General features: G+C 41.3%; 1 protein-coding gene across 3 annotated transcripts in view; it reads right to left on the minus strand.

Annotated features, from left to right (window-relative positions):
* Positions 1-731: 731 nt before the first annotated feature.
* LOC137334820 (actin nucleation-promoting factor WASL-like) overlaps positions 732-24,153 on the minus strand; it is a 78,913-nt gene continuing 55,491 nt past the window's right edge. For 2 of the 3 annotated variants that reach the window (XM_067999820.1, XM_067999822.1), the window contains exons 9-12: positions 10,850-10,867; positions 7,821-8,359; positions 7,125-7,233; positions 732-5,310 (exon numbers count right to left, since the gene is read on the minus strand). In XM_067999820.1, the coding sequence (XP_067855921.1) occupies positions 5,249-5,310; positions 7,125-7,233; positions 7,821-8,359; positions 10,850-10,867 (728 nt within the window). In that variant the 3' untranslated portion in view covers positions 732-5,248. The remainder of the gene's footprint in view (positions 5,311-7,124; positions 7,234-7,820; positions 8,360-10,849; positions 10,868-24,153) is intronic. The other variant, XM_067999821.1, reaches the window with a different exon arrangement.

Genomic DNA, 24,153 nt, shown 5'->3' on the forward strand with positions numbered 1-24,153 from the left:
ATATGTATACTACTCAGAATGCTGACACAATAGGATCATTTACTATATTTGGGGAGGGGGGGGGGGGGGGGAGAGAATTAAAAAGCTACTGTGGGGTAGTTATTGAGTTGGCAGTAGGTTAGTCTTAAAGTAACTTATTCAGTTAGGTGTAACTTGCCTTCAGGAGAAAGTGTTACAGGTTAAAAATGCATTTACATTTCAAACTAGAGTACTGAGATCTATTTAAGGTCTATTATATGACCTCTTAGTGTCATTGGTATTGGTATGTAAGTAAGCTATGACGATCAAACAAGTTTGTAAATTGAAATACTGTTTGGAGAGCCTGTGTTGGATGTCTTGTCACTAAGAGTTATAAAAACACTTAACTTCTGTCTCAGCAATGCACTACAGAACAACATTTGTCAACAATACAATGGTTCCATCCCTCATACATATCTCACACCTTGTGGAACACAAAATTCATTTAGAAATAAATTTAGCTACAGTAGCCTATTAAGTTGCCCACTTGCATTTTGGCATAATTGCAGGTAAGTAAACTAGGCTATAGGGTGGGCTCATCCGAGAGGTAATGCATTAAAGTGTATCGCTATTACACACAAAATTCATAACCATCCCAGAGCACTACAGCCCAAAACAACCAAGCATAAAGTATCTTTTAAACAGTCTAATTTCACACAAAATGATCACTACTGTCCTCTGTCTAATGTATTCAAAAACAAATTAATCCAGAATTCAGAAAAATTACTTTAATGTAAATTGCGTGAATAGGACAAGGAGACACAGGTTCAAGGTAAAATTAGAACTGACATCAGAAAGTTTTCCTTCACACATAAGAATGATCAATACCTGGAATGGTCTACTAGGGTAGAGTGCTAAAGCCAAAAACGCCGCAATCATTAAAGAACCAATTGGATGCTCCAATGAGAATTATGGTTGGTTCTGCATGGATAAACAGGTGGGTCGAACAGCCTCCCTCATCCTTAATTATCTTTGAAGACAGCAGCCATCAAACAATGTTAAATTACCTTCTGTAGATTACTGCATCAGATCATCATTTTGGCCCAAGATATGGCCACTGCACAAACGGAATGGCCTCTTAACTTTAGAAGTTCTGCCTGACCGTGAATTAACAGAAAGATATAAACACCACTACCCAGTTTGTCAACAGAATTACATTAAGTTTTGTTCTTTAATAAGGTAAAAATTTGTCTGTACCTTCCATCCTACTTAAAAGGCTTGTTCTCTGTACAAATACACCCATTCAAGGATAAAAATGAGGGAACTGCATGGCAGCGGGTTTGATACTAACATTTCACCCCTGGGACTGAAGTCTAAATCCAGCACAGGCTGATGCGATGAAAGTCTCGTGTGTTAGTTGTAAAGATCCTACCTGAATTGAATTTGGGCAGTCTCCATCCAGATCCTCATAAGTATGCACCTACAGTATAAAACTGTCCTTAATTTGGCACTAATTGGCAATCTCTGAGAAACTACAGAATAGCTGGTGTGAGAAATAGGATAAATGTCACACTAGTGTACTACAGGATGCTCTTCATGTGCTCTGTTTGACCTGGGAGTACCCATGGTGTCTACACTGTCTGAAATGTAGAAATTACATTCCCAGCACTAACACTTTTAAAGACCACACAGAAAAACAAACTCAAGGTGCCAGATTGATTTCCTGAGGCAAACAAAATTCAATCTTAGGCAAAAAGGAATATAGGATTGTTGGATTTTGTAAACTGCCTTGGCCAGAATAGACCGAAAGATAATTCTACATGTAATTCACTAACCTTCTCTGCTAGGTCAAAGCCAGTAAAGTAATTTTCTTCAGCGACAAAAACTAAGCTTAAAAGAGCTTAATAAAGTCCAAAAAGATGTGTTGAGTACAACCTGTGGAAAAGGAATGTGGAATTTACCTTTAGTAAATGAGGACACCAGACAAGATTTCCCCCACTGCCATTTCCCAGCAGCGACATGGACTCTTAAACTTGGAGAATCCCTGATTTAGTAGTAAATGAAGATTGTATTACTAAGTAATTTTATCCTATGTATTTTTAAGTAAAGGACCGTTGGATCAAAAGGACACTAAATGGAAATTCTGCAGTAACAGCAAAGACATCAGTTTAGAGAAAGCAATTTTGCTAGTCTATCCAATTTTAAAAACATTTAAATTCTTCAGCCTGGGGTTACTCAGGCTCAGTTAGTTAATAAACCACAAGCTATAACATTGAGCCCTACAGAGCACGTTAAGTCCTAGGTCTATGTATAGTCAAGTGACTTCAGCTAGGGCAGCATTGGGGACATAATTGGCCTTTGTGTCCCCTGAGCAGGGGTGGGATCAGAAACAAGAAAAAGATTCCTGCACTTAATGGGCTATCCAGTGGCCCCTGCTGGAAAACTACACACAAAGACGGTGAAGACAGAATTGGACTTGGCAGTGATGCAGCATTGCGGTTTAATAATTGACCAACATTCACTGTCTGTGCTCATGCTTGAAGAATTGTCACGTTTAAGGCCACAGAACCATACTTCAGTAAGTCAGCCTCTTCAGAGAGAAGAAATTGGAAGAAATTTGAACCTTCAAATTCAAAAATCAGTGGCGCTTCGAAATCTAGCTTCAGTGTTTCAACTAAGCTGGATTAAATCTGCATGTAAATGTGGCATCGTATTTCCACGAAGGAGCTGATGCTGTTTTACTCCTTTCCCTCCCAGTGTGGGCTGTGATGTGTTATACAAATCATTCGAAAAGCAAACAAAACATCATGACATGCAAATGGATAGGGCCGTGTGTGTTTATTTTTTTAAAAACTTGTGCCAAATGTACTAAATTGGGTACGTTATTTTTAAAATAGTGTAGTTTGTACTATTACCCATGTTTAAAAAGGCAAGTAACTAAAGATTTTTGTCTTAAGAGGGAGGTGAATGGGAGAGACGTGGCGAAGTGTGAACATTTTCAACTGGAACCCAAGTGTCTACCTGAGGGGTCATTAAAAGGGAAATATTAGGGATAGTCACAATTTTGAGCAGGGAAGAAAGCCTAGCCATCATTTTATGTGTCATGTGAGATGTAACGACATCAATAACATTTTAACAATTATCATGCCAACACATTAGCAATTTTTTTTCATTACTTTGCAGTAACCATGCTTCTTTAAATGTTAGTTAATAGTATTGTTACAGCATTTTTAAACTTAGAAAGGGATAAGCTAGTGATACCAGTGCTCGTACAACATACACTTATCCCACAATATGAACAAAAACATTTTCCCTTATTTCTTCTATACAATACTTGAAATAAACAATGTATGATAAAAATCTGGTCACAGGCAAACTGTACATGATTAAACATTAGTCACAAATGACTATGATAACCTGCAGATTATTACTGCAACAAAAGTTGAAGCAGAAATAACTAGGCTCTGTACAAACCACGAAAAGACTGAGTGCCTATTAAAGAGAATAGACATGCACATCAGGACAATGAATCACCAACTAAAACGAGTAAATTATTTTCTCTCTTTGGGTGGGATTAGTAGATACTTTCAAGAGACATCAGAGATTTTCAATTGCATTATAACAGTTAAAAATCCTGGATACCATCTGAAAATCAAGAGAGAGAGCATTGCAACCTAAGGCTTTATCAATGTCTCAATCTCCATCATCCTTTAAGGAAGTGAGGCACAAACAAAAATGTGGAAAAGAACAACATTTTTCATTTCAGAATGTTCTGCTTATGGAAGACGGTGGAAGATATTACAGACAGCAGAATGAAGATACATCAATATGGAAATTATTCTGGTGAACAGAATTGAAACAAGACAGCCACAATACTTTTGGCATGCACAACAGATGGCCAGAGATCCTAAATGAACACTTGTGTCAGCGGTCCCAGAAATCAGGAATCAATCCATTGCATGCACTATCCGAGAAATAGTGGATGGAAGGCAACAGTCTGCATAGGAGAAAGGTGATCGGTGGTGGGCAATAATGAGGTTCAATGACAGCAGCTATAAGATTATAACGACAATAGCATCAGTGATCAGTAATGCACCTTCACCCTTATAATAAATCTTAAAAGCCATGAAAGATAGATTTTGGTGATTTTTAAACATTTATTTAGGTATACTTTTCAGTTAAAAGTTCCATTCCATAATTGCAAATCTGTATTGAGAGTTTGCTCTTTGATTCTGATGCAAGGTCATCAAAAGGACTATAATGTAAAGATACTGATATCAACATTCATTATTACATGAGATCAAATTCCAAACATTCCCAAAACTGCAGTTTAACAAGCATTAAGCACAGCCCTTTATGAATACATAAAACGCAAATTCCTAATCACAGCCTTCACCTCTATAAAAACTGAAGATGAGACTATTGTCCATTAACCCTTACACTGCTAAATATGCATGCTGTATGATTAGAAGAAATGCTATTACTTAGCACTTTAAGGGTTAAAAATCTTTGTCCCCAATTGTGTTTAGAGTTTTCACACGAAGACCTGAATTCCTATTTGAAACACTTGACCTAATTTCCAAACAGACATGGAAGCAGCCAGGAGTATAAATATTTAACAATGTAACTGACATTATAAGTAAGGGGATTTCAACTGAAAATAGTTGTGATAGACAGTATTGCTGCATACAGTATAAGACACTCATCACAGATAAGTTGCTGTGCATCTTTGTATAGAATCACTCAAGACAGGGTGGACAGTATTGCTGAACAATAAGACACAAATGAGTTGCCTGTAAGCTGTGCATTCTTGTAGTGAATTACTTAAAAGTGTGCAAAATTCTACCAGCTTCAGCAACAATGAAGCACCGACGATACCAAATAGAAGAGCTGTATTTAAAAAAGTCATAGTGCTATGCAAAGTTTTAATATGAGTTGTTTCTTAGGTACAGAAAATGCAGGGTTTTGAAAAAATAGTGTTACTATTCTGGCCTTTAACAAGCATAATTAAACTTCATGTCAACTTTGCGCCATCGCACTCAATTTTTTTTGTTGCTGGAATGAACACATTCATATGCAGTTCCTTATATGTCCCAACACTAATTTTGCATAGGGAGTAGCTTTACCCACAATGCTTTGTCAAATGTACTATTAAACGAGGTATTGCACAGATTATGAAAAAGAGCAAAAGGCAACAAAAATATACAGCAAAATCTGCAGAACATTTACAGGACAATTTTACAGGATTCAGAAAGACAGGAAGGTTTATGGTCTTGCTTGCTAAGAAAAACTAATCTTCCCATTCATCATCATCATCAAAGTCTTCCTCCTCATCTTCATCCTCATCTTCATCTGAAAACATTATTGTATTGTAATTAGTTTATAAACATAAAATAACATTTGACGACCATTCTTCAGCACTAATACTTCAAGATATTTCATTTTACCACCTCGGCTCAATCAACTTGCATTTATATAGCACCTTTAAATGGAGGATAAACACCCCTGGTGTTTTACAGAGGCATAAGGAAGAACGATTACTAAGCCAAAAGGAGGAAAGATTGGGAGGGGTGACCAAAAACTTGATCAAAGAGATGGTTTTTAAGGAGAGGGAATTGGAGGGATTGAGGGCTTTATGGAGGGAATGCCAAAGCATGGGACCTAAACACTGCTGCCAATGGTGGAAGGGGAGGAAATAGAAGGCGGCAGAATCAGGGGAACGGAGAGACGGGTGGGGGAAAGTTGTGTGCTGGAGGAGGTTAGAAAGATAGGGAGGGGTTTAACAAAGATGAGAATATTAAATTTGAAGTATTGGGGGTCTGGAATCCAACGTAAGTCAGTGAGGACAGAAGCGATGGCGCGGGACAAAATAGACAGAATTTTGATGACCGAGTACATGAAGGGTGGAGTTTGGGAGGCCAGTCAGGAGATCACTTGAGTAATTGAGATTAGAGGTGACCAAGGCATAAATGAGGGTTTCAGTGGCAGATGGGCTGAGGTAGGCAATGTTAGAGGTGAAAGTATATAATATTTGTGATGGAGAATATGGGGTCAGAAACTCAACTTGGGGTTGAACATTTCACCGTGATCAAGAACAGTCTGGTTCAGCTCCAAGACAGCAGCTGGGAAGAGATAGAGAGTCAGCGGTGAGGGTACACAGTGTGTGTTGGGGACCAAAGATGTTTACTTTGGTCTTAATGAAGGACATTACAACTCATCCAAAACTGAATGTCTGACAAGCAGCCGGACAGAGTGAAAATGCATAATGGATTTTCATTGAATCTAGGATGGCATTTTAGTCCAAGGTCATTACATGAAATGCAAATACATGGGCAAAGTTGTATGATGCATAAACTCCAAAGAACAAAAAGGCAGACGTTTTATTACCAAATATGGTACCACTTCTTTCTGGGTTTCAGTATACAGAAATGAGGGGCGTTTTGAGCAAAGATCATAGATTGGCCATACAAAATGCTTATATAGGAACATAGGAACAGGAGTAGGCCATTCAGCCCCTCATGCCTGCTCCGCTATTTGATAAGATCATGGCTGATCTGTGATCTAGCTCCACATACCTGCCTTTGGCCCATATCCCTCAATACCTTTGGTTGCCAAAAAGCTATCTATCTCACGTTTAAATTTAGCAATTGAGCTAATTGCTATTTGCGGAAGAGAGTTCCAAACATCTACCACCCTGTGTGTGTAGAAATGTTTTCTAATCTCACTCCCGAAAGGTCTGGCTCTAATTTTTAGACTGTGCCCCCTACTCCTAGAATCCCCAACCAGCGGAAATAGTTTCTCTCTATCCACCCTATCCGTTCCCCTTAATATCTTATATGGTGTTAAAAAAAATGAAGATGCACACACAACCCAACATTTGTGGTAACATTATTCAGTGCTAGTGTACAATTTGGAGCATTATCACATGCTACCACAATAAAATATTCTTGGATGGTTAGTGAAATGTTAGCCACATACCTCTGAAACTTTAAGATACCCTCTTTGCTGTAGCTAGTCTACAGCAATAACGCAATATTTTTCACTACAGCAACAGCAACTACCGCCGCAGCTTTTCTTGCACATTGGATGCTTATTGTTAAAGTTGGTATTGAAAAGTCACACATAATATATGGAGATGACAGTCAGTGATTATTTAAAAACCCCACCTGAAGAGTGAATGGCTTTACTCCTTTTCTGCATCACCTCCATCAGTGCTCCTACAATCCCTGCTGAAGGAGTAGGTGTTGGAGGAGAAGAAGAATCCTGGTCATTTACCTGTAAAGGAATTGACACATCATTTATTGAAGTGTAGAACACGCAATGCATTAGCAACTTTGTTAAAATATAGTTTTGCAGGTTTTACTTCCTAACTGACATGACCTGCAATGCAAGTCCTAACAGCAATCAAGCAAAAGTGGCTATTTTGAATTCATTGACTCTTTGCCCTAGATATTAACATTCTGAAGTCAACAAGGGACTGCAAAAAACATTTGTGCTGGGAAATTATGATGCAATTTATCAGTCTCTCAAGTTTACACATTTAGTTTAATTTTACAGTATCAAAGCTCACCCAAGACAACTTGCAGCAGATAAATGCTAGGCCTTAGATTCAATTCAAATAGTATGAGTGACTGGCATAAATATTTTGGAAGAAAAAGTGATGTGTTTTGTTCATTGATATTAAAATCTATTTTGTGGCAAAACAATTCATGTTCTGTTTTATCCTTACATTGCAGTTGGCGTTTGGCTGCATTTACATTGCTCTGCAAAGCACAAGTCCAGTAATGTGCATAAAATATTAAACCTTCTCATAATATGCAGTCACAACTTCAACTAATTGATCACACAGAACATTTACTTACAGTCTTAAGCTGTATACCATGCCGTATTTGGTCTAACAGTGCATCCCTTCCCGAGCAAGACACTGGCCGACTGCTTTGTTCAACTTTCTTCAACTGAGTCCCTTCCCTGATTTGATCCAGAAGAGCTGATTTGTTCCCAGTAGGTGAAGGTAGAGCATCATTGTCGGTGAGCATTGCAGGGAGTGGAGGAGGACCAGGTGGAGGAGGTGGAGGTGGTGGGGGTGGCCCAGCAGCACCAGGACCTCCAGGAGCAGGATGTGGCGGAGGTGGTGGTGGTGGGGGACCTGATGGGACTGGTAGAGGTGGCGGTGGGGGATATAATCTGCTGGGGGGTGGTGGTGGTGGTGGTGCTCCTACACCTGGCCTAGAAGGTGGTGGAGGTGGGGGAGCTGCAGAAGGAGCTGCCGATGGGGCTCTTGAAGGGGGTGGAGGAGGTGGTGCACCTCGCCCCCGAACAGGAGGTGGAGGAGGGGGTCCTGAACTATGTGGAGGAGGGGGTGGTGGTGGTCCTCCTCTGGAAGGTGGAGGTGGAGGTGGAGCTGTAACAAAGCAAGAAAACAAGCAATTAGTATCCTATGAATTCAAGAATCATACAGGTTAAGGACCCCAACACATAGATTTAATTGAATTACTAAAAAAGAAACAATGGATACTGTAGTCATAAGGCCTGAGGTCTTCACACAAAACAAAATCTCATGTAGTTAATAAAAATTCAAATGGAGATTTAATTACCACTTTAAACTTTCACTTAAAGTGTAATACATACTAGGATCATTTTAATAACACAACTGAAGCTTAGTGATCTGAATTACCAAAGGAACATTTGTACCCAGTTATGACCATCTCTGACCGATAATGCATCATGGGATTTGTAGAGGTTACTACTATTTGCACATCAAATTAGATTTATTGAGCATACAGCACATCATTCAGCTTTATTCAGAACTCATGCTTGTTTCCAACTACTAGTTATCACATGAAGTGATTTCACAGCCCTTTATATTAACTCTATAATGCATAAAAACGTGATAATGTAAGGTACTTCTACAAAATTAAACTGAAAAATCAACATTTGTTTTGTGTAATTATAGAACTCTGAATTGACTCGTGATGCGTTATCAGATGTGAACAGATGCAAATTAAGTGTTGGGAGTGTGGTAGAGCACACTGGCACTGTATTACAAGTGTGTTAATAGAGATGAGAGGATTGGGAAGAGAGAGAAAAGTAACATTTGAGAAGTCACAAGTAGTATACAGGTATGCAAGTGTGTATCTATATGAAGCATCACATTCTCAAGAATTTTTAAAGCAGGACAGTTGTGCTTTAGACTAGTTTCAAAGCATAATACATGTACTTTACATCTGAGCAGTTTTTAATATATAAACAAAAAGACCCTTAAAAATGAAGTTGAAATCTAATGAAGTCTAAGGACAGGTTTACGGCTTGATTGAAGTATGAAGTGAATCTAGATTACCCTAAGATTGTGAATCAAAAATCTGACCAGAGAATTCAGACAAAAAAACTCACATATCAAATCAAATGTAATGGAAACCTTTGAATTATAGCAACTTTTACAAGCCATAGGAACTTGTCTAATCTTGACTGTCCTGATGACAACTAGGGGCCACTTCTCCATGTAGCCTCCCTGCTCTGCCCTGTGTAAAGGCCCAGAATCTGCACAATAGCTCTGAGGTGTCTCAACACAATGCTGGACTGAAAAAAAGTCCCAATTAAACAGGTTAACCTGTGAAGAGGCAGAGCTAATCTGTCAGCAGCCCACAGCCTTGATTTATTTTGCTTGATCACGCACTTGGCAACTGGAATGTAGTTGGTGAAAGGTCTCGCATACCCCAGGCCTTTACATATGGCAGAAGCAAGGGGTCACCTAGGGAACAATCCCAGTGGCATCAGAACAAAAGACAAGTGATTCCCCAGAACCAAATGAAGATTGGATAATTTCTGTGAGGCATATCACAATGGAGAATGAGAATATTTTTTCTTCTACTAATGTATAAGCAAGACACAGATTGCTTCAAATAACCTTAAAAAGGAATCCTGATGCATGACAAATGGATAATATTTGCCATGTTTGAAATCTGGAGAAACATTCAAGTTTGGTGATGAGTTGGCACAGGAAACTGACATTCCTGTGAATCTAGTGAAGGTTCCTTTTTTGTTAAAAAGGGAATGGGATGTTAGGTGTTGAAAAAAAAACTAGAAAAACCTGATTTTTACTTTTAGTGCTTGAACATCTTGGGGAATAGGGATATACAACAGGTACATGAGCTGATTTTCCATCCACTGGCTAGGAATAAGTGTAAAATCTTGCCAATAATACAACAAACGTTAAAACCAGTGACCCGGCTGTTACCCAGTAAGTGCCAAAATTGCAACTGAGCTCTTATTGTTATAGGCCTCCAACATATTGTAATAAAGAATTCCAAAAACATCTTCTGCAAAGGGGATCTGGTTTCGAGTAAAGTGGTGCAGTACCCATTTCTCTGGTTAAGCAGGTAGTACTCTGAATTTCTGGGGGTGGGAAGAATCAAATAACCAAATGAGGAAGCTGCAAAGGACTTATAAAAATAACAAAGTCTACATCAATTCTGAACTGGTGTACTAATTATAGGCTATGCTTAATCTTTAGGCTACATCGTTAGTGCTGATAGCTAAATCAGTTTTGCATAGAATTGAAATCCACATTGTACATCAGTGTAACCAAAACAAAACAAAATATACTTTCTAAAAAGAACACATGGAAGATAATAATGACACACAACAAAATGAACTTTAGACAAAATCAGCCAGCGTAACCAATATGTGGTCAAGCTAATTATTGTGTAATCAAGAAAAAAAATTGCATGTTTTAACATGAAGTATTTTAAGGCCAGAAATCAGGAATCTTCTAAATGAAATCCAGCTGTTAGTGCATTCCTTTCACACACACTTCGTGTTATGTTTTGATCTATGCAAACTTTAAAAAAGGAAACTGCATGCAAGCACGCACACTTTTTGCCCAAACACCTACCAAACCACTGTGGTGAACCTAGAGAAGCAAAATGGGAAAAAATTACTACTTATTTTGTGCTAAGATCCACTACTATTGGTAAGTATTCAAAAGGACACTAAAGAGTTAGAGGGACTAAAAATTAAGACCACCCAGATGGTATGTATCCCAGAATACTCAAGGAAATTGGAGATAGCCAAGTATAACCTTAATTTTCAAGATTCCTTAGAAAGAGGAATTATGTCAAAGGACTGGAGGTTAACAAATGTTACACCCCGGCTGGAAGGGGGAAAAGAATAAGTCAGAAAATTAGAGGCCACGTAGTTTTACCTCAGTTGTAGGTAAAATTCTAGAGTCCACAATATGGGCTAAAATAAGTAAGCACTTAAAAAAGGCTTTGGCTAAATCAGGGTCAGTTAGCATGGATTTGTAAAAAGACAGGATCTGCTCAACTAATGTAATTGAAGTTTTCTAGAAAATCAGTGCCTAGAGAGAGGAAATGTGGTGCTTGTTGTATTTATGGATTTTCAGCAGGTGCCACGCAAGACGTGGTTAGTGTGTGCCCCAGGGATCTGGACTGGGATCTCTCGTTTTTTCTGTGTGTAATGGATTTGGACATAGGCACAGAATTTGCTAATGATACCAAATTAGGGGGCATGATAATTTGTGAGGAAGACAGACAGATTAGAGGAGTGGTCAGATACACAGCAGATGCAGTTCAATGTAGAGAAATGTGACGTAGTGCATTTTTAGAAAAACAGTGAAAGGAAGCATACGCCAACAGTGGAAGGAGAAAATAAATCTAGAGCTGCCGATATCTTGATCTTTAAAAAGGTAGGTGTACTAGTAGGAAAGAACATAAAAAAGGTAAATGAGATTTATACAAAGCAGCACTGAATACAAAAGCAAGAAAGTGACATTAAATTTGTACATGACATTTGTTAGGCTTAAACTGGGATATTAGGGTTAGTTCCATGCTCCATGGAGAAAAACCCAACTTGAAGGGAGCGTGGGTCAGAGACAGGACAACACTGTGGCCCCAGTTCTTCAACCCATGCTCCATGCTAGCACGGCTCACCACTGGGAGGGCATAATTTCCATGTGTAGTTCTGGGCACTCTGTTAAAGGAAGGATATTACAACCATGGAAAAGGTACAAAGATTCATCATTATAAAGAAAGGTGTGAAAAATTGGGCCTTTTTTGTTACTGGAACAGAGAAGATGAAGGGGCAATCTAATGCACAACCATTCAAAATATTGAATGGTTTTGGAGGTAGTGATAGATTGTTACCACTGGGTGTCATGTCAGTAACTGGAGCTATAGACTTAGTATCATTAGAACAACGAAGGGAGCAGTTAGAACAATTCTTTTTCACACAGAATTAAAGACAAGGTTAGAGAAATATTTATTATGTAGAAATTGATTTGATTGTGAAATATTCTGCCACAAACTGTTGTTGAAGCAGAGTCCATAAATTCTTCAAAAAGGGAATTAGCTGCTTGAAAAAAGGATTAAAGAGCATTAGGAATGAACAGGAAAATGGGATTAGACTAGGCTGCTTATATGGAGTAAAACAATGGTGCAGACTTGATGGTGAGAGGGGGAATGGCAGTGAACAGAGAGGAAAAGTTCTGAGAGCAGCCGAGGTGGGAGCAGGGACCAAAGCAGCAGAGGCAAGTAAATAAAAGTCGGGGATCGAAGCCCTAAACTCACTTGGAGCAGCAGAGGCGGTAAATGAAAGTCGGGGATCGAAGCCCTAAACTCACTTGGAGCAGCAGAGGCGGTAAATCTTCAGGATAAATTCGGTGGGATTGAAAAAAAAAATCAAGGAGTGACGTCACAGGACAACAGGTAGGTGATTACTCTCAGGCCGTCTGCCAGCCAGAGCGAAAGTGGAGCGAGAGCAGGAGGCAATAAAGCAGCAGCAGCTTACACAGTGCGAGTCAACTCACCACAGGCAGAAACTGAGAGACGTCACAGGACAGCAGGTAGGTGATTGGTTACTGAGTATTACTGTTTTCTTTCCTCTCTAAGTTAGGGCAGAGGTTTAACTAAGAGCTTAAATAAATAACTTAAACTACATGAATTAATTAGTTAATAAAACGAAGAATAGCGAGAGATTAAAAACTCTAATAAAGTAAATAAATAAATTCTGGTTCAACAAGCGATGGCAGGGCAGGTGGCGTGTGGGAACACAGCATGTGGGAATTTGTGGAGAGCAGCATGATCCCCGGCAACCACATCTGCAGTAAGTGTCTGCAGCTCGAGGAACTTCAGCTCAGAGTTCTTGAGCTGGAACTCAAGCTGCAGACATTACGATGCATCAGGGAGGAGCAGAGTTACCTGGACACTTTGATCCAGGAGGCAATCACGCCCCTTAGATTAGGTAGTAGTTTAGATTAATTTGGTGGTCAGGGACAGAAGGTAGTGACTGCGAGTCAGGCAGGTATTGGGGCCCAGGATCTAGTGATGGAAGAATCTCATCCCTTGACCTTGTCCAACAGGTACAAGATACTTTCTACCTGTATGGATGAGAGCAAAGACTGCAGGAAGGATGGGCTAACTGACCACGGCACTGGGGTTATTCAAGTGGGGGGAGTAAAAAGGAATGTGGTAGTAGTAGGGGATAGTATAGTCAGGGGGATAGACATGGTTCTTGCAGCCGCGACCGAGAGTCCCGAAGGCTGTGTTGCCTGCCCAGTGCCAGGGTTAAGGACATCTCCTCGCGGCTGGAAAAGAACTTGGAGCACGAGGGGGAGGATCCAATTGGTATGGTCCACGTAGGAACAAATGACATAGGTAGAACTAAGAATGAGGTTCTGCTGAGGGAGTTTGACGAGCTAGAATCGAAATTAAAAAGCAGAACCTCAAAAGGTAAGAGTTAAATGCGTGGCTCAGAGTGGTGTGGGAGACAGGGGTTTCAATTCATGGGGCACTGGCACCAGTACTGGGGAAAGAGGGAGCTGTTCTGTTGGGATGGGCTCCACTTAAACCGGACTGGGACCAGTGTCCTGGCGAATCGAATAACTAGGGCTGTAGCTAGGGCTTTAAACTAAAAAGGAGGAGAGGAGGGGTCAGGTGAGGGGAAATTTAGAAATCTAACGAGAAAAGTCAAGGCAAAGAGTAGTGTAGTGATTTGGATAAAGATGATGTGGAGATGCCGGTGATGGACTGGGGTTGACAATTGTAAACAATTTTACAACACCAAGTTATAGTCCAACAATTTTATTTTTAATTCCACAAGCTTTCGGAGGCTTCCACCTGAGGAAGGAGGAAGCCTCTGAAAGCTTGTGGAATTAAAAATAAAATTGTTGGACTATAACTTGGATAAAGATAAGCAGTGTGTGGCAGGAAGGGAGAGAGAGTTTAATCGATAATAGAGCAACAAGTAAGGTCAAAGCAGGAAAAAAAAAGGTAAAAAGTCAAAATTAAAGGCTCTTTATTTGTGCAACTAATTCATCTATCGTGCATTCAGATAGAGATAAATAGGTTTGATCTAAAAGCCATTATAGAGACATGGGACTCGATTTTAGCACCCGCGATCGGGTGCATTCCTGGCAGAGGGGTGCTACGAAAATCAGGGATTCCCGGGGCGGGTCGGGAGCCCAGCTCCAACCCGCCCCATTTCCGGGTTCCCCACTGACGCGCTGACATGCACGCGCAGCCTCCCGCATGTGGGACTCCCGCCGGCAATTAAAGCCGGCAGGGTGCCACTTAAGGTATTTATTTAGGTATTTCAGGTCGTTTAGAGACCTGATTAACATGATATTTTAGGAGGGGTGGGATTTTGCAAACAACTGGGAGTTTCCCGTACTGGGGGAAACACTTCCAGTTCAAATGGACGTGTTGCAGCCATCGGCCTGTGGCAGCTGCAAAGGTCCATTTGACAGGTGTGTGGGGGGGGGACCCTCACTTATTGCAGGAGGCCACTCTGTCACTTGGGACAAAGTTTGGCCTCCACCACCGTCCTCCTAACAAGAAAATTCACCAACTTGCACACTTACCCCGACGTCCAGACACATTTACTTACCTTGCGGACCCCCTCAGATGTGCATCTTCCGGATGGGGGCCGCCGTAGCTGCAGTCATGACCTCCTCGAAGGGCGAACAGCATCACCAGCCTCGCCATCCACACCGTCCACCTCTGACACGTGGAGCTCCACAACACAGTGCTGTGACACATCCACCTGTACAGCAGGAGGGAGGACTACCGCAGAGAGAGATGCGTCGCAGAGGGCACTACCCTCGCCACAGGGTCCACAGACCGAGGCTCAGCTTCCTGGACCTCTCTGAGCAACAGTGCACACGGAGGCTCAGAGTCACTCGACATGTAGTCGTGGACATCTGCAGCCTCCTTCATGCCAAGCTGCTCCCGGATGGCCCAAGCACCATCATCTTATCTGTCGCTGTCAAAGTCACCACTGCCCTCAACAACTTCTCCTCCGCATCCTTCCAGGGTGCCACCGGGGACATCGCCAACGTCTCTCAGTCGTTTGCACAAAAGAGCCCTGCAAATACACCTACACCCACTCTGCAGTAACACAATGTGTGGCATAAGTTGTGGGTCTTCATAGTGATCCTCAGGAAAGGGCATTATTGCACAAACCAGCCAAGATTCGCAAAGACGTGGCAGTAGTGGTGCCAATATAATATGTAATGTGAGTTGCTCAGAAATTAAATAGAAGTAAAAACCATGACAAACCCTCAAACACCCTTGTGCATCCCCTTCAAGCTCACAACACGTTTGCCTCATGCTTCCTCCTGCACATATGTGATGCATGCCCTGTGGCTGCAGCATAGGTAGTGGCAGGTTGAGTGAGGCTGACTGTGAAAGAGATGCATGAGAGGGTGAGTATGAGATAGAGCCATGAGATTGTATGAGGATTGGGTTGAGTGGTAGTGGCGGGATGAGTACTGGCGAGGTGAGTAAGTGCAGGTAAGATGAGGATGAGGTTTGAGTGGGTGTGAGGAGTGACATGATAGAGTAGTGTTGGCAGTGCAGAAGGAGATGTAGAGTGGGGGCGGTGATGTGGCAGACGGAGTGTAGGGGAATGAGTAAGTGTACTCATCTTGGCTGACCTCCTTAGGTCATTGCAGCGCCTCCTGCACTGTGTGCAGGTGCGCGATATGTTGGTGGCGCAGGTGACCTCCTCTGCCACCTCAAGCCAGGCCTTCTTGGTGGCAGAGGCAGGCCGCTTCCTCCCGGGGGGGGGGGGGGGGGGGGGGGGGGGAGAGATCTCTGTCCTCCCCCTCCTCTTCACCCCATCCTGTAAGAGCTGGAGTGAGGCATCATGAAACCTGGAAGCAGCCTTCCCCGTGTGCTGTTCCATGCTGTAATTTTTCCTATTTCTTGCAGCATCTGTCAGTGGAGGACTGCCCCTTTAAATAGAGCTCCTCCAGCTGACAGACCTTACTGTGCATGCGCAGTCCGCCCGCTGTGCAGCTTAGCAGCGGGGAACCGGGAACAACAGGTAAGTGGATCCAATCAGCCTGCGATTGCGCGCGGGGCAGACTGATTCAATCGACCCCCCGCCATGGTAATATCGGGCCCATTGTTGCAAAATGAGCAAATTTGGGAACTAAACATTCCAGGGTACATGACGTATGGAAAAGACAGGCAAAATGGAAAAGGAGGGGGTGTAGCTCTAATAATAAAGGATGACATAAGGACAGTGGTGAGAAAGGATCTTGGCTCAGAAGAACAGGAAGTAATATCAGCATGGGTAGAAATAAGAAATAACAAGGGGCAGAAAACACTGGTGGGAGTAGTTTATAGGCCCTCTAATAGTAGCTATACCGTTGGACAGAGTATTAATCAAGAAATAATAGGAGCTTGTAACAAAGGTAATGCAGTAATGATGGGGAACTTTAATCTGCATATAGGCTGGGCAAATCAAATTGACAAAGGTAGTTTGGAGGACGAGTTCATGGCATGTATTTGAGACGGTTTCCTAGAGCAATACATCATGGAACCAACCAGGGAACAGGCTATTTTAGATCTTGTATTGTGTAATGAGACAGGGTTAATTAGTAATCTCACAGTAAATGATCCCCTGGGGATGAGTGATCATATGATGAATTTCACATTGCGTTTGAGTGTGACATACTTAAGTCTGAAACTAGAATCTTAATCTTAAATAAAGCTAATTGCATAGGTATGAGGGGTGGGTCAGCTAAAGTAGATTGGGAAATTAAATTAAAGGGTATGATGGTTGAAAAGCAATGGCAAACATTTAAAGAAATATTTCAATATTCTCAACAAATATACATTCCATTGAGAAATAAAAACTCCACAGGAAAAGTGATCCACCCATGGCTAACTAAAGAGATTAAAAGAGCCTATAATCTTGCCAAGAAGAGTAGTAAGCCTGAGGTTTGGGAGAGTTTTAGCAACTAACAAGGACAAAAAAGGGAGAAAATAGAATATGGAAGTAAACTAACAAGAAATATAAAAACGGATTGCAAGAGCTTCTCCAAGTATGTAGCAAAAATAAATGTTGGTCCCCTGGAGGCTGAGACAGGAAAAATTATAATGGGGAAATCAGGAAATGGCAGATGCATTAAACAAATATTTTGTATTTGTCATCGCAGTAGAAGACACAAAGCATACCAGAAATAATGGGGAACCAATGGGCTAATAAGAATGAGGAACTTAAAAGTAACTTGAAAATAGAGAAAAAGTACTGAAAAACTAATTGGACTAAAAGCCAATAAATCCCCTGGACCTGATGGCCTACATCCAGGGGTTCTAAAAGAAGTGGCTGCAGAGATAGTGGATGCATTGGTTATGATCTTCCAAAATTCCCCAGATTCTAGAACGGTCCCAGCGAATCGGAAGGTACCAAATGTAACCCCTCTATTCAAGAAAGGAGGGAAAGAGAAAACAGGGAACTACAGGCTAATTAGCCTGACATCAGTCATCGGGAAAATGCTGGAATCCACTATTAAGGAAGTGGTAACAGGGCACTTAGAACATCATAATATGATTAGGCAGAGTCAATATGGTTTTATGAAAGGGAAATTGTGTTTGACAAATTTATTAGAGTTTTTTTGAGGATGTAACTAGCAGGGTAGATAAAGGGGAACCAGTGGATGTAGTATATTTGGATTTTCAAAAAGGCATTCGATAAGGTGCCACATAAAAAGGTTGTTGCGCAAGATAAGGGCTCATGGGGTTGGGGGTAACATATTAGCATGGATAGAGGATTGGTTAAGGGACAGAAAACAGATGATAGGGATAAATGGGTCATTTTCAGGTTGGCAGACTGTAACTAGTGGGGTACCGCAAGGATCTGTGCTTGGGTCTTAGCTATTTACAATCTCTATTAAGGACTTGGATGAAGGAACTGAGTGTGATATATCCAAGTTTGCTGATGATACAAAGCTAGGTTCGAAAGTAAGCTGTGAGGAGGACACAAAGAGTCTGCAAAGAGATTATAAACAGATTAAGTAAGTGGGCAAGAAGGTGGCAGATGGAGCATAATGTGGGGAAATGTGAGGTCATTTACTTTGATAGGAAGAATCGAAAAACAGAATATTTTTTAAATGGTGAGAAACTATTAAATGTTGGTGTCCAGAGAGACATGGGTGTCATGGTACAAGAACCACAAAAAGTTAGCATGCAGCCACAGCAAGCAATGAAGGTGGCAATGGCATGCTGGCCTTTATTGTAAAGGGGTTGGAGTACGAGAGTAAGGAAGTCTTACTACAATTGTACAGGGCTTTGGTGAGACCTCACCTGGAGTACTGTGCACAGTTTTGGTCTCCTTATTTAAGGAAGGATATATTTGCCTTAGAGGCGGTGCAACAAAGGTTCACTAGATTAATTCCTGGGATGAGACGGTTGTCCTGTGAGAAGAGGTTGAGTAGTATGGGCCTATACCCTCTGGAGTGTAGAAGAATGAGAGGTGATCTCATTCAAACATAAAAGATTCTGAGGAGGCTTGTCAGGGTAGAGGCTAAGAGGTTGTTTCCCCTGGTTGGAGAGCCTAGAACTAGAGGGCACAGTTGCAGGTTAAGGGGTCGACCATTTAAGACTGAAATGAGGAGGAATTTCTTCACTCAGAGGGTTGTGAATCTTTGAAATTCTCTACCTTAGAGGGCTGTGGATGCTCAGTTGTTGAGTATATTCAAGGCTGAGATGGATAGATTTTTGGACTCTAGGGGAATCAAGGGATATGGGGATCGAGCAGGATAGTGGAGTTGAGGTTGAAGATCTGATTGAGTGACGGAGCTGGCTCGAGGGGCTATATGGCCTACTCCTGCTTCTATTTATGTTCTTATGGAACAAACAGCCTGTTTGTTGTAACATTATGATTCTATGATAGGGTTATTACAACAAAATAGACTGGAACAAAGGTAATGCATGTGGTCAAAGTGGGGAATGCTTTTCAGAATGGATCCAAGATTGCTTCCTATATCAGTATGTTTCTAATCTGACAAGGAAAGATGCTCTGCTTGATTTAGTTATGGGAAATGAAAAGGTGGCAAGTAACTAATGCGAGGGTAGAAGAACAATTGGGAAATTGCAACCGCAACATAGTTAAGTTCAATGCAAGAATAGAAAGGATAAGAAGAATCAACGGTAAAGTGTTAGACTGGAAAAAGGCAAAGTTCAGTAAGATGAGGAAGGATCTTGCTCAAACTAATTGGGTGAAAAAGTTAGCAAATGGGTATATGGATCAGCAGTGGGGAATCTTGAAATCTGAGCTAGGGAGTACAAAATAGATACATTACTATAAGGCAAAAAGGGGGTACAAAGAACAGATTGCAGATAAATGGAGATTAAAACTAAACAGATTCTTAGAAAGAAGCCATATGATAAAACCAAGGCTAACAATCTATATTAAAAATCTTACGTCTGCACATGCCTGTCAACTTTTTCCATTATAACTTGCTATGTCCAGTGATGGTAGGGCGTTGGGGAGAGTTATAGAACAAAGATCTAGGAGTACAGGTTCATAGCTCCTTGAAAGTGGAGTCACAGGTGGATAGGGTGGTGAAGAAGGCATTCAGCATGTTTGGTTTCATTGGTCAGAACATTGAATACAGGAGTTGGGATGTCTTGTTGAAGTTGTACAAGACATTAGTAAAGCCACACTTGGAATACTGTGTACAGTTCTGGTCACCCTATTATCGAAAGGATATTATTAAACTCGAAAGAGTGCAGAAAAGATTTACCAGGATGCTACCGGGACTTGATGGTTTGACTTATAGGGAGAGGTTGGATAGACTGAGACTTTTTTCCCTGGAGAGTAGGAGGTTTAGGGGTGATCTTATAGAAGTCTATAAAATAATGAGGGGCGTAGATAAGGTAGTCAAAATCTCTTCCCAAAGGTGGGGGAGTCTATAATGAGGGGGCATAGATTTAAGGTGAGAGGGGAGTGGTGAGTGTCTGGAACGAGCTGCCAGAGGCAGTAGTAGAGGCGGGTACAATTTTGTCTTTTAAAAAGCATTTGGACAGTTACATGGGTAAGATGGGTATAGAGGGATATGGGCCAAGTGCAGGCAATTGGGACTAGCTTAGTGGTATAAACTGGGCGACATGGACATGTTGGGCCGAAGGGCCTGTTTCCATGTTGTCAACTTCTATGATTCTATGATTTATAATGGGAACTGCTCACGCTATAATTGCACTCCCTTTGGTGATGATGCTGCAGCACCATCACGGGTGAGAGTGTGTAATTACAGCATGACATTTTTATTTCGGCAGTTTCCATTACAAATGTGGACATCTGGGGTTCAATTTTCAAAGTGAAAAAAGGGCAGGTGAGGGGCGGGAGGCATTGAAAATTGCCCCATTTCAGACCCGCCCATTTCCGATTTTCACCGGGGCGGGCGACCAAACCTCTCCCAGGAGGCGGGTCGGGCCTTAAAACCCATCAAGGAGGCTTCAGGCCTCCATTTTTCTGGACTTCCCGATTTCAACCCGGGGGGCCGGGATTCCTGGGCCTTCTGTTTTACGCCTCGTGAAAGGAGACTAACTGGTGGGTGCCTAGAAAGGCACAGCTTGTGGGTCTGGAGGAGGAGTGCTTCCCCCAGGCCCAACAAGCCTACCTGCACCGCCCCCCCGCAACGATCGCGGACCCACGATTCCCACCCCTCCCCTCCCACTCCCAATCCTCCCCCTCAACGATTGTGGACCCCCGCGATGACCCCTGATCTCGACACAGACACCGCCCCCCCACCCGAGTGACTGACTCACGACCCCCGTGCCAAGCTATGCCCACCCATGCCCCCCGTCATCCATACAAACAAAAGGCTTACCTGCAGACTTACCTGAACACATCCTCTCCCTGGCTGGACTCCCGTCCGACTGAGACCAGCCTGTCAATCAGGCCGGTCAGTCGGATGGGAAACAGACAAAAAAAAAGTGCTTACGTCAAAATCGTACAGACGTCTGGGAAACCCATACTAATGGGTTTCCCACCCTCAATTTGATCCACCCACTCCCTTCGCGGCTCAGTTTTAAAATTGAGCCCATGAAGTTACATAATGCAAATATAAATACAATGGCAGAATTTATAACGGGGATCATCATCTACAAGCCCTAATCCAATTACCCTCAAAGACGGCACTTGGTCTCAACTCATGTGCAACACCACAGGAGATGAACCAGTACTAAAGAAAATCAAGAATATAGAAAGCGCACTGGATAGATTAAAAAGGAGATTAAAAGGGGAATATGAAAAATGTCCAGCAGATAATAAAAGTAAAAAGAGTATGGCTTTTATAAGCATATTAAAAGTAAAAGAATAAAAAGAGAGGGTTGTATCACTTGCAGATGAAGGTAGAAATCTATTTGTGGAGGCAGAGATAAATTAGGGGCCTGCATGGTAGCCATGGCAACACTTGCGTTAAAAACGGATAAACCAGGTAAGAATAGACCAGTTAATTTAACGTCGGTTGGAGTCAAACTTTTAGGATCCAAAATTCCAGGTAAAATTAGTGAGCATTTAAAAATGTAATCAAGAACATCAAGAGTTTTGTTAAAGGCAAGTTATGTTTGAGAGTGTTTTTTATTTAAATGACTGATTGGATAGATAAGGAGAATGAAGTTGAGGTGATGTAATGGATTTTCAGAAGCCTTTGATAAGGTATCTCAAGAGGAGTGTTACAAAAATTGATCTAGTTGATCACCTTTAATGTTGCACATGGGTAGTCAAGACCAATTTGGATTTTTCAAGTTGGACAGATTTAGGGGATAATAGTACCCAAGTGAGGGATGGGGAGGAGAAATGGAGAAGACAGTGAGAGGAGAGAGGAAGAGAGTGCTGAGGAAAGGGAGAGTTTGAACAGGTAATGCAGCCAGTGGTGAAAGAATGAAAATTTGAAAAAGAATGACTAAAAACTTCAAGAAGACATAGAAGGATTAGTGAGATGGACAGAAAGGTGGCTGATGTAATTTAATGTTGAGCAGGCAATGCATTTTGGGTGGAAGACAAGGAATACATTCAAAGGAAAGTCACCCAAGTGTAGTTGTAAAAAGAGATCTAAGGGTTCAAATATATAACTCTTAAGATGAGTGCAGGTAGATAAAGCAGTCAAAAAGCATTTTGAGTTTAATGACTAGAGGAACAGAGTACAGGAGCAAAGAGATAATGATAAATTTACACACGGCAATTGTTTAGCCACAGTTAAAGTACTATGTCCATTTTTGGACACTATTATAATAAGGACATTAAAGTGATAAAATGTACAGGTTAGATTCACCAGGGACAGGAAATTTGTTATTAGATGGGAGGGACTGAAGATACTAGGATTATTTCTACTGGAGCTGAGAAAACTAAGGGGATTTAATATTATGTAGGGTTTTGATGGGGTGAATGGGGAAAAGACAATTTCCTCAGCTTGGGCAGTCAGTGACGAGAGATCATCATTTCAAAATTGACGACAACGAGTTAGACAAAATTGCTTTATGCAGAATATTGTACAGAAGGCTTTGTCAAAGGGAGTGCTTGTGGCAAAGATTATTCCTCTTAAAGGAAAAGTAGTCAATATGGGGCTATGTGGGTCAGGGGGAGGGGGAAAAGATTGCAACGTAGCGGAATTAATTTTGGATGGTTCTAGCAAAAGACCAGCACAGACATGATGGGCCAAGCAGTCTTCTATTTTTAGAAACGTCCATGGTTCGAATATGGAAAGCCTCACAAGTTGTACTGAGGCAGAGAGTGTAACAATTTAAAAGGGAATTGGACAAAATTTGAAAAGGAAGAACATAAAAGGATACGGGAATGGGGCAGGAAAAAGGATCAGAATAAGCAGCTCTAAGGTAGAACTGGCATAGGCATTATGGGCCGAATTAAATCACAGAATCATTGGCCGCCTTCTGTACCATGATAATTCACAAAGCCTGGCCCTCAGAACTACTGAATGTTCAAACTAAATGTTTGACTTAAAGGCATAATTTAAAATTCTGTTGAACATTTAGCTTTAATGTGTTCGAAATACTGAATTTCAGAGGATTGAATAGTACAATAGAGTAAACACTAGCCTTTCCTTTCTAGGAGCTGGGATCAAATTGGTTTGAAAGCACATCTCTTTGCTGCCTGTAAATGTCCTATATGAAATGAGACTGGGTGACTTCAATCCATTTCCTTGTGGATGTGGGCCCACAAAACTGCCCTCATATTGTAACCTCATTCAAAAGTCACAGGAAAGCTGCTGCAGGAAATGAAAGAATGTTACACTGCTATGCCTGTATTGTTTATATATTTGCTTGTTCATAGTTTCATAAATTTAACTTTTAGAAACGATAGGCAAAATGGAAAAGGAGGGGGGTAGCCCTGATAATAAAGGATGCGATAAAGGCAGTAGTGAGAAAGGATCTTGGCTCAGAAAATCAGGATGTAGAATCAGAAAGAGTGGAGCTAAGAAATAACAAGGGACAGAAAAAACTGGTGGGAGTAGTTTATAGGCCCCCTAACAGTAGATGTTGTGTTGGTCAGAGTATAAATTAGGAAATTAGAGCAGCATGTAACAAGGGTAATGCAATAATTGTGATGGACTTTAATCTTCATATAGACTGGGCAAACCAAATTGGCAAAAGTAGTTTGGAGGACGAGTTCATGGAATGCTTTTGAGACAGTTTTCTAGAACAATATGTCGAGGAACCAACTAGGGAACAGGCTATTTTAGATCTAGTATTGTGTAATGAGACAGGGTTAATTAGTAATCTTATAGTTAAGGATCCTCTGGGCAGAGTGATCATAATATGATGAATTTCATATTGAGTTTGAGATCGATGTAGTTAAGTCCGAAACTAGGGTCTTAAATTTGAACAAAGCCAATTATGTAGGTATGAGGAGTGAGTTGGCTATGGTAGA

This window comes from Heptranchias perlo, chromosome 18, assembly GCF_035084215.1.
Source record: "Heptranchias perlo isolate sHepPer1 chromosome 18, sHepPer1.hap1, whole genome shotgun sequence".
In the NCBI taxonomy this organism is placed as follows: Eukaryota; Metazoa; Chordata; class Chondrichthyes; order Hexanchiformes; family Hexanchidae; genus Heptranchias; species Heptranchias perlo.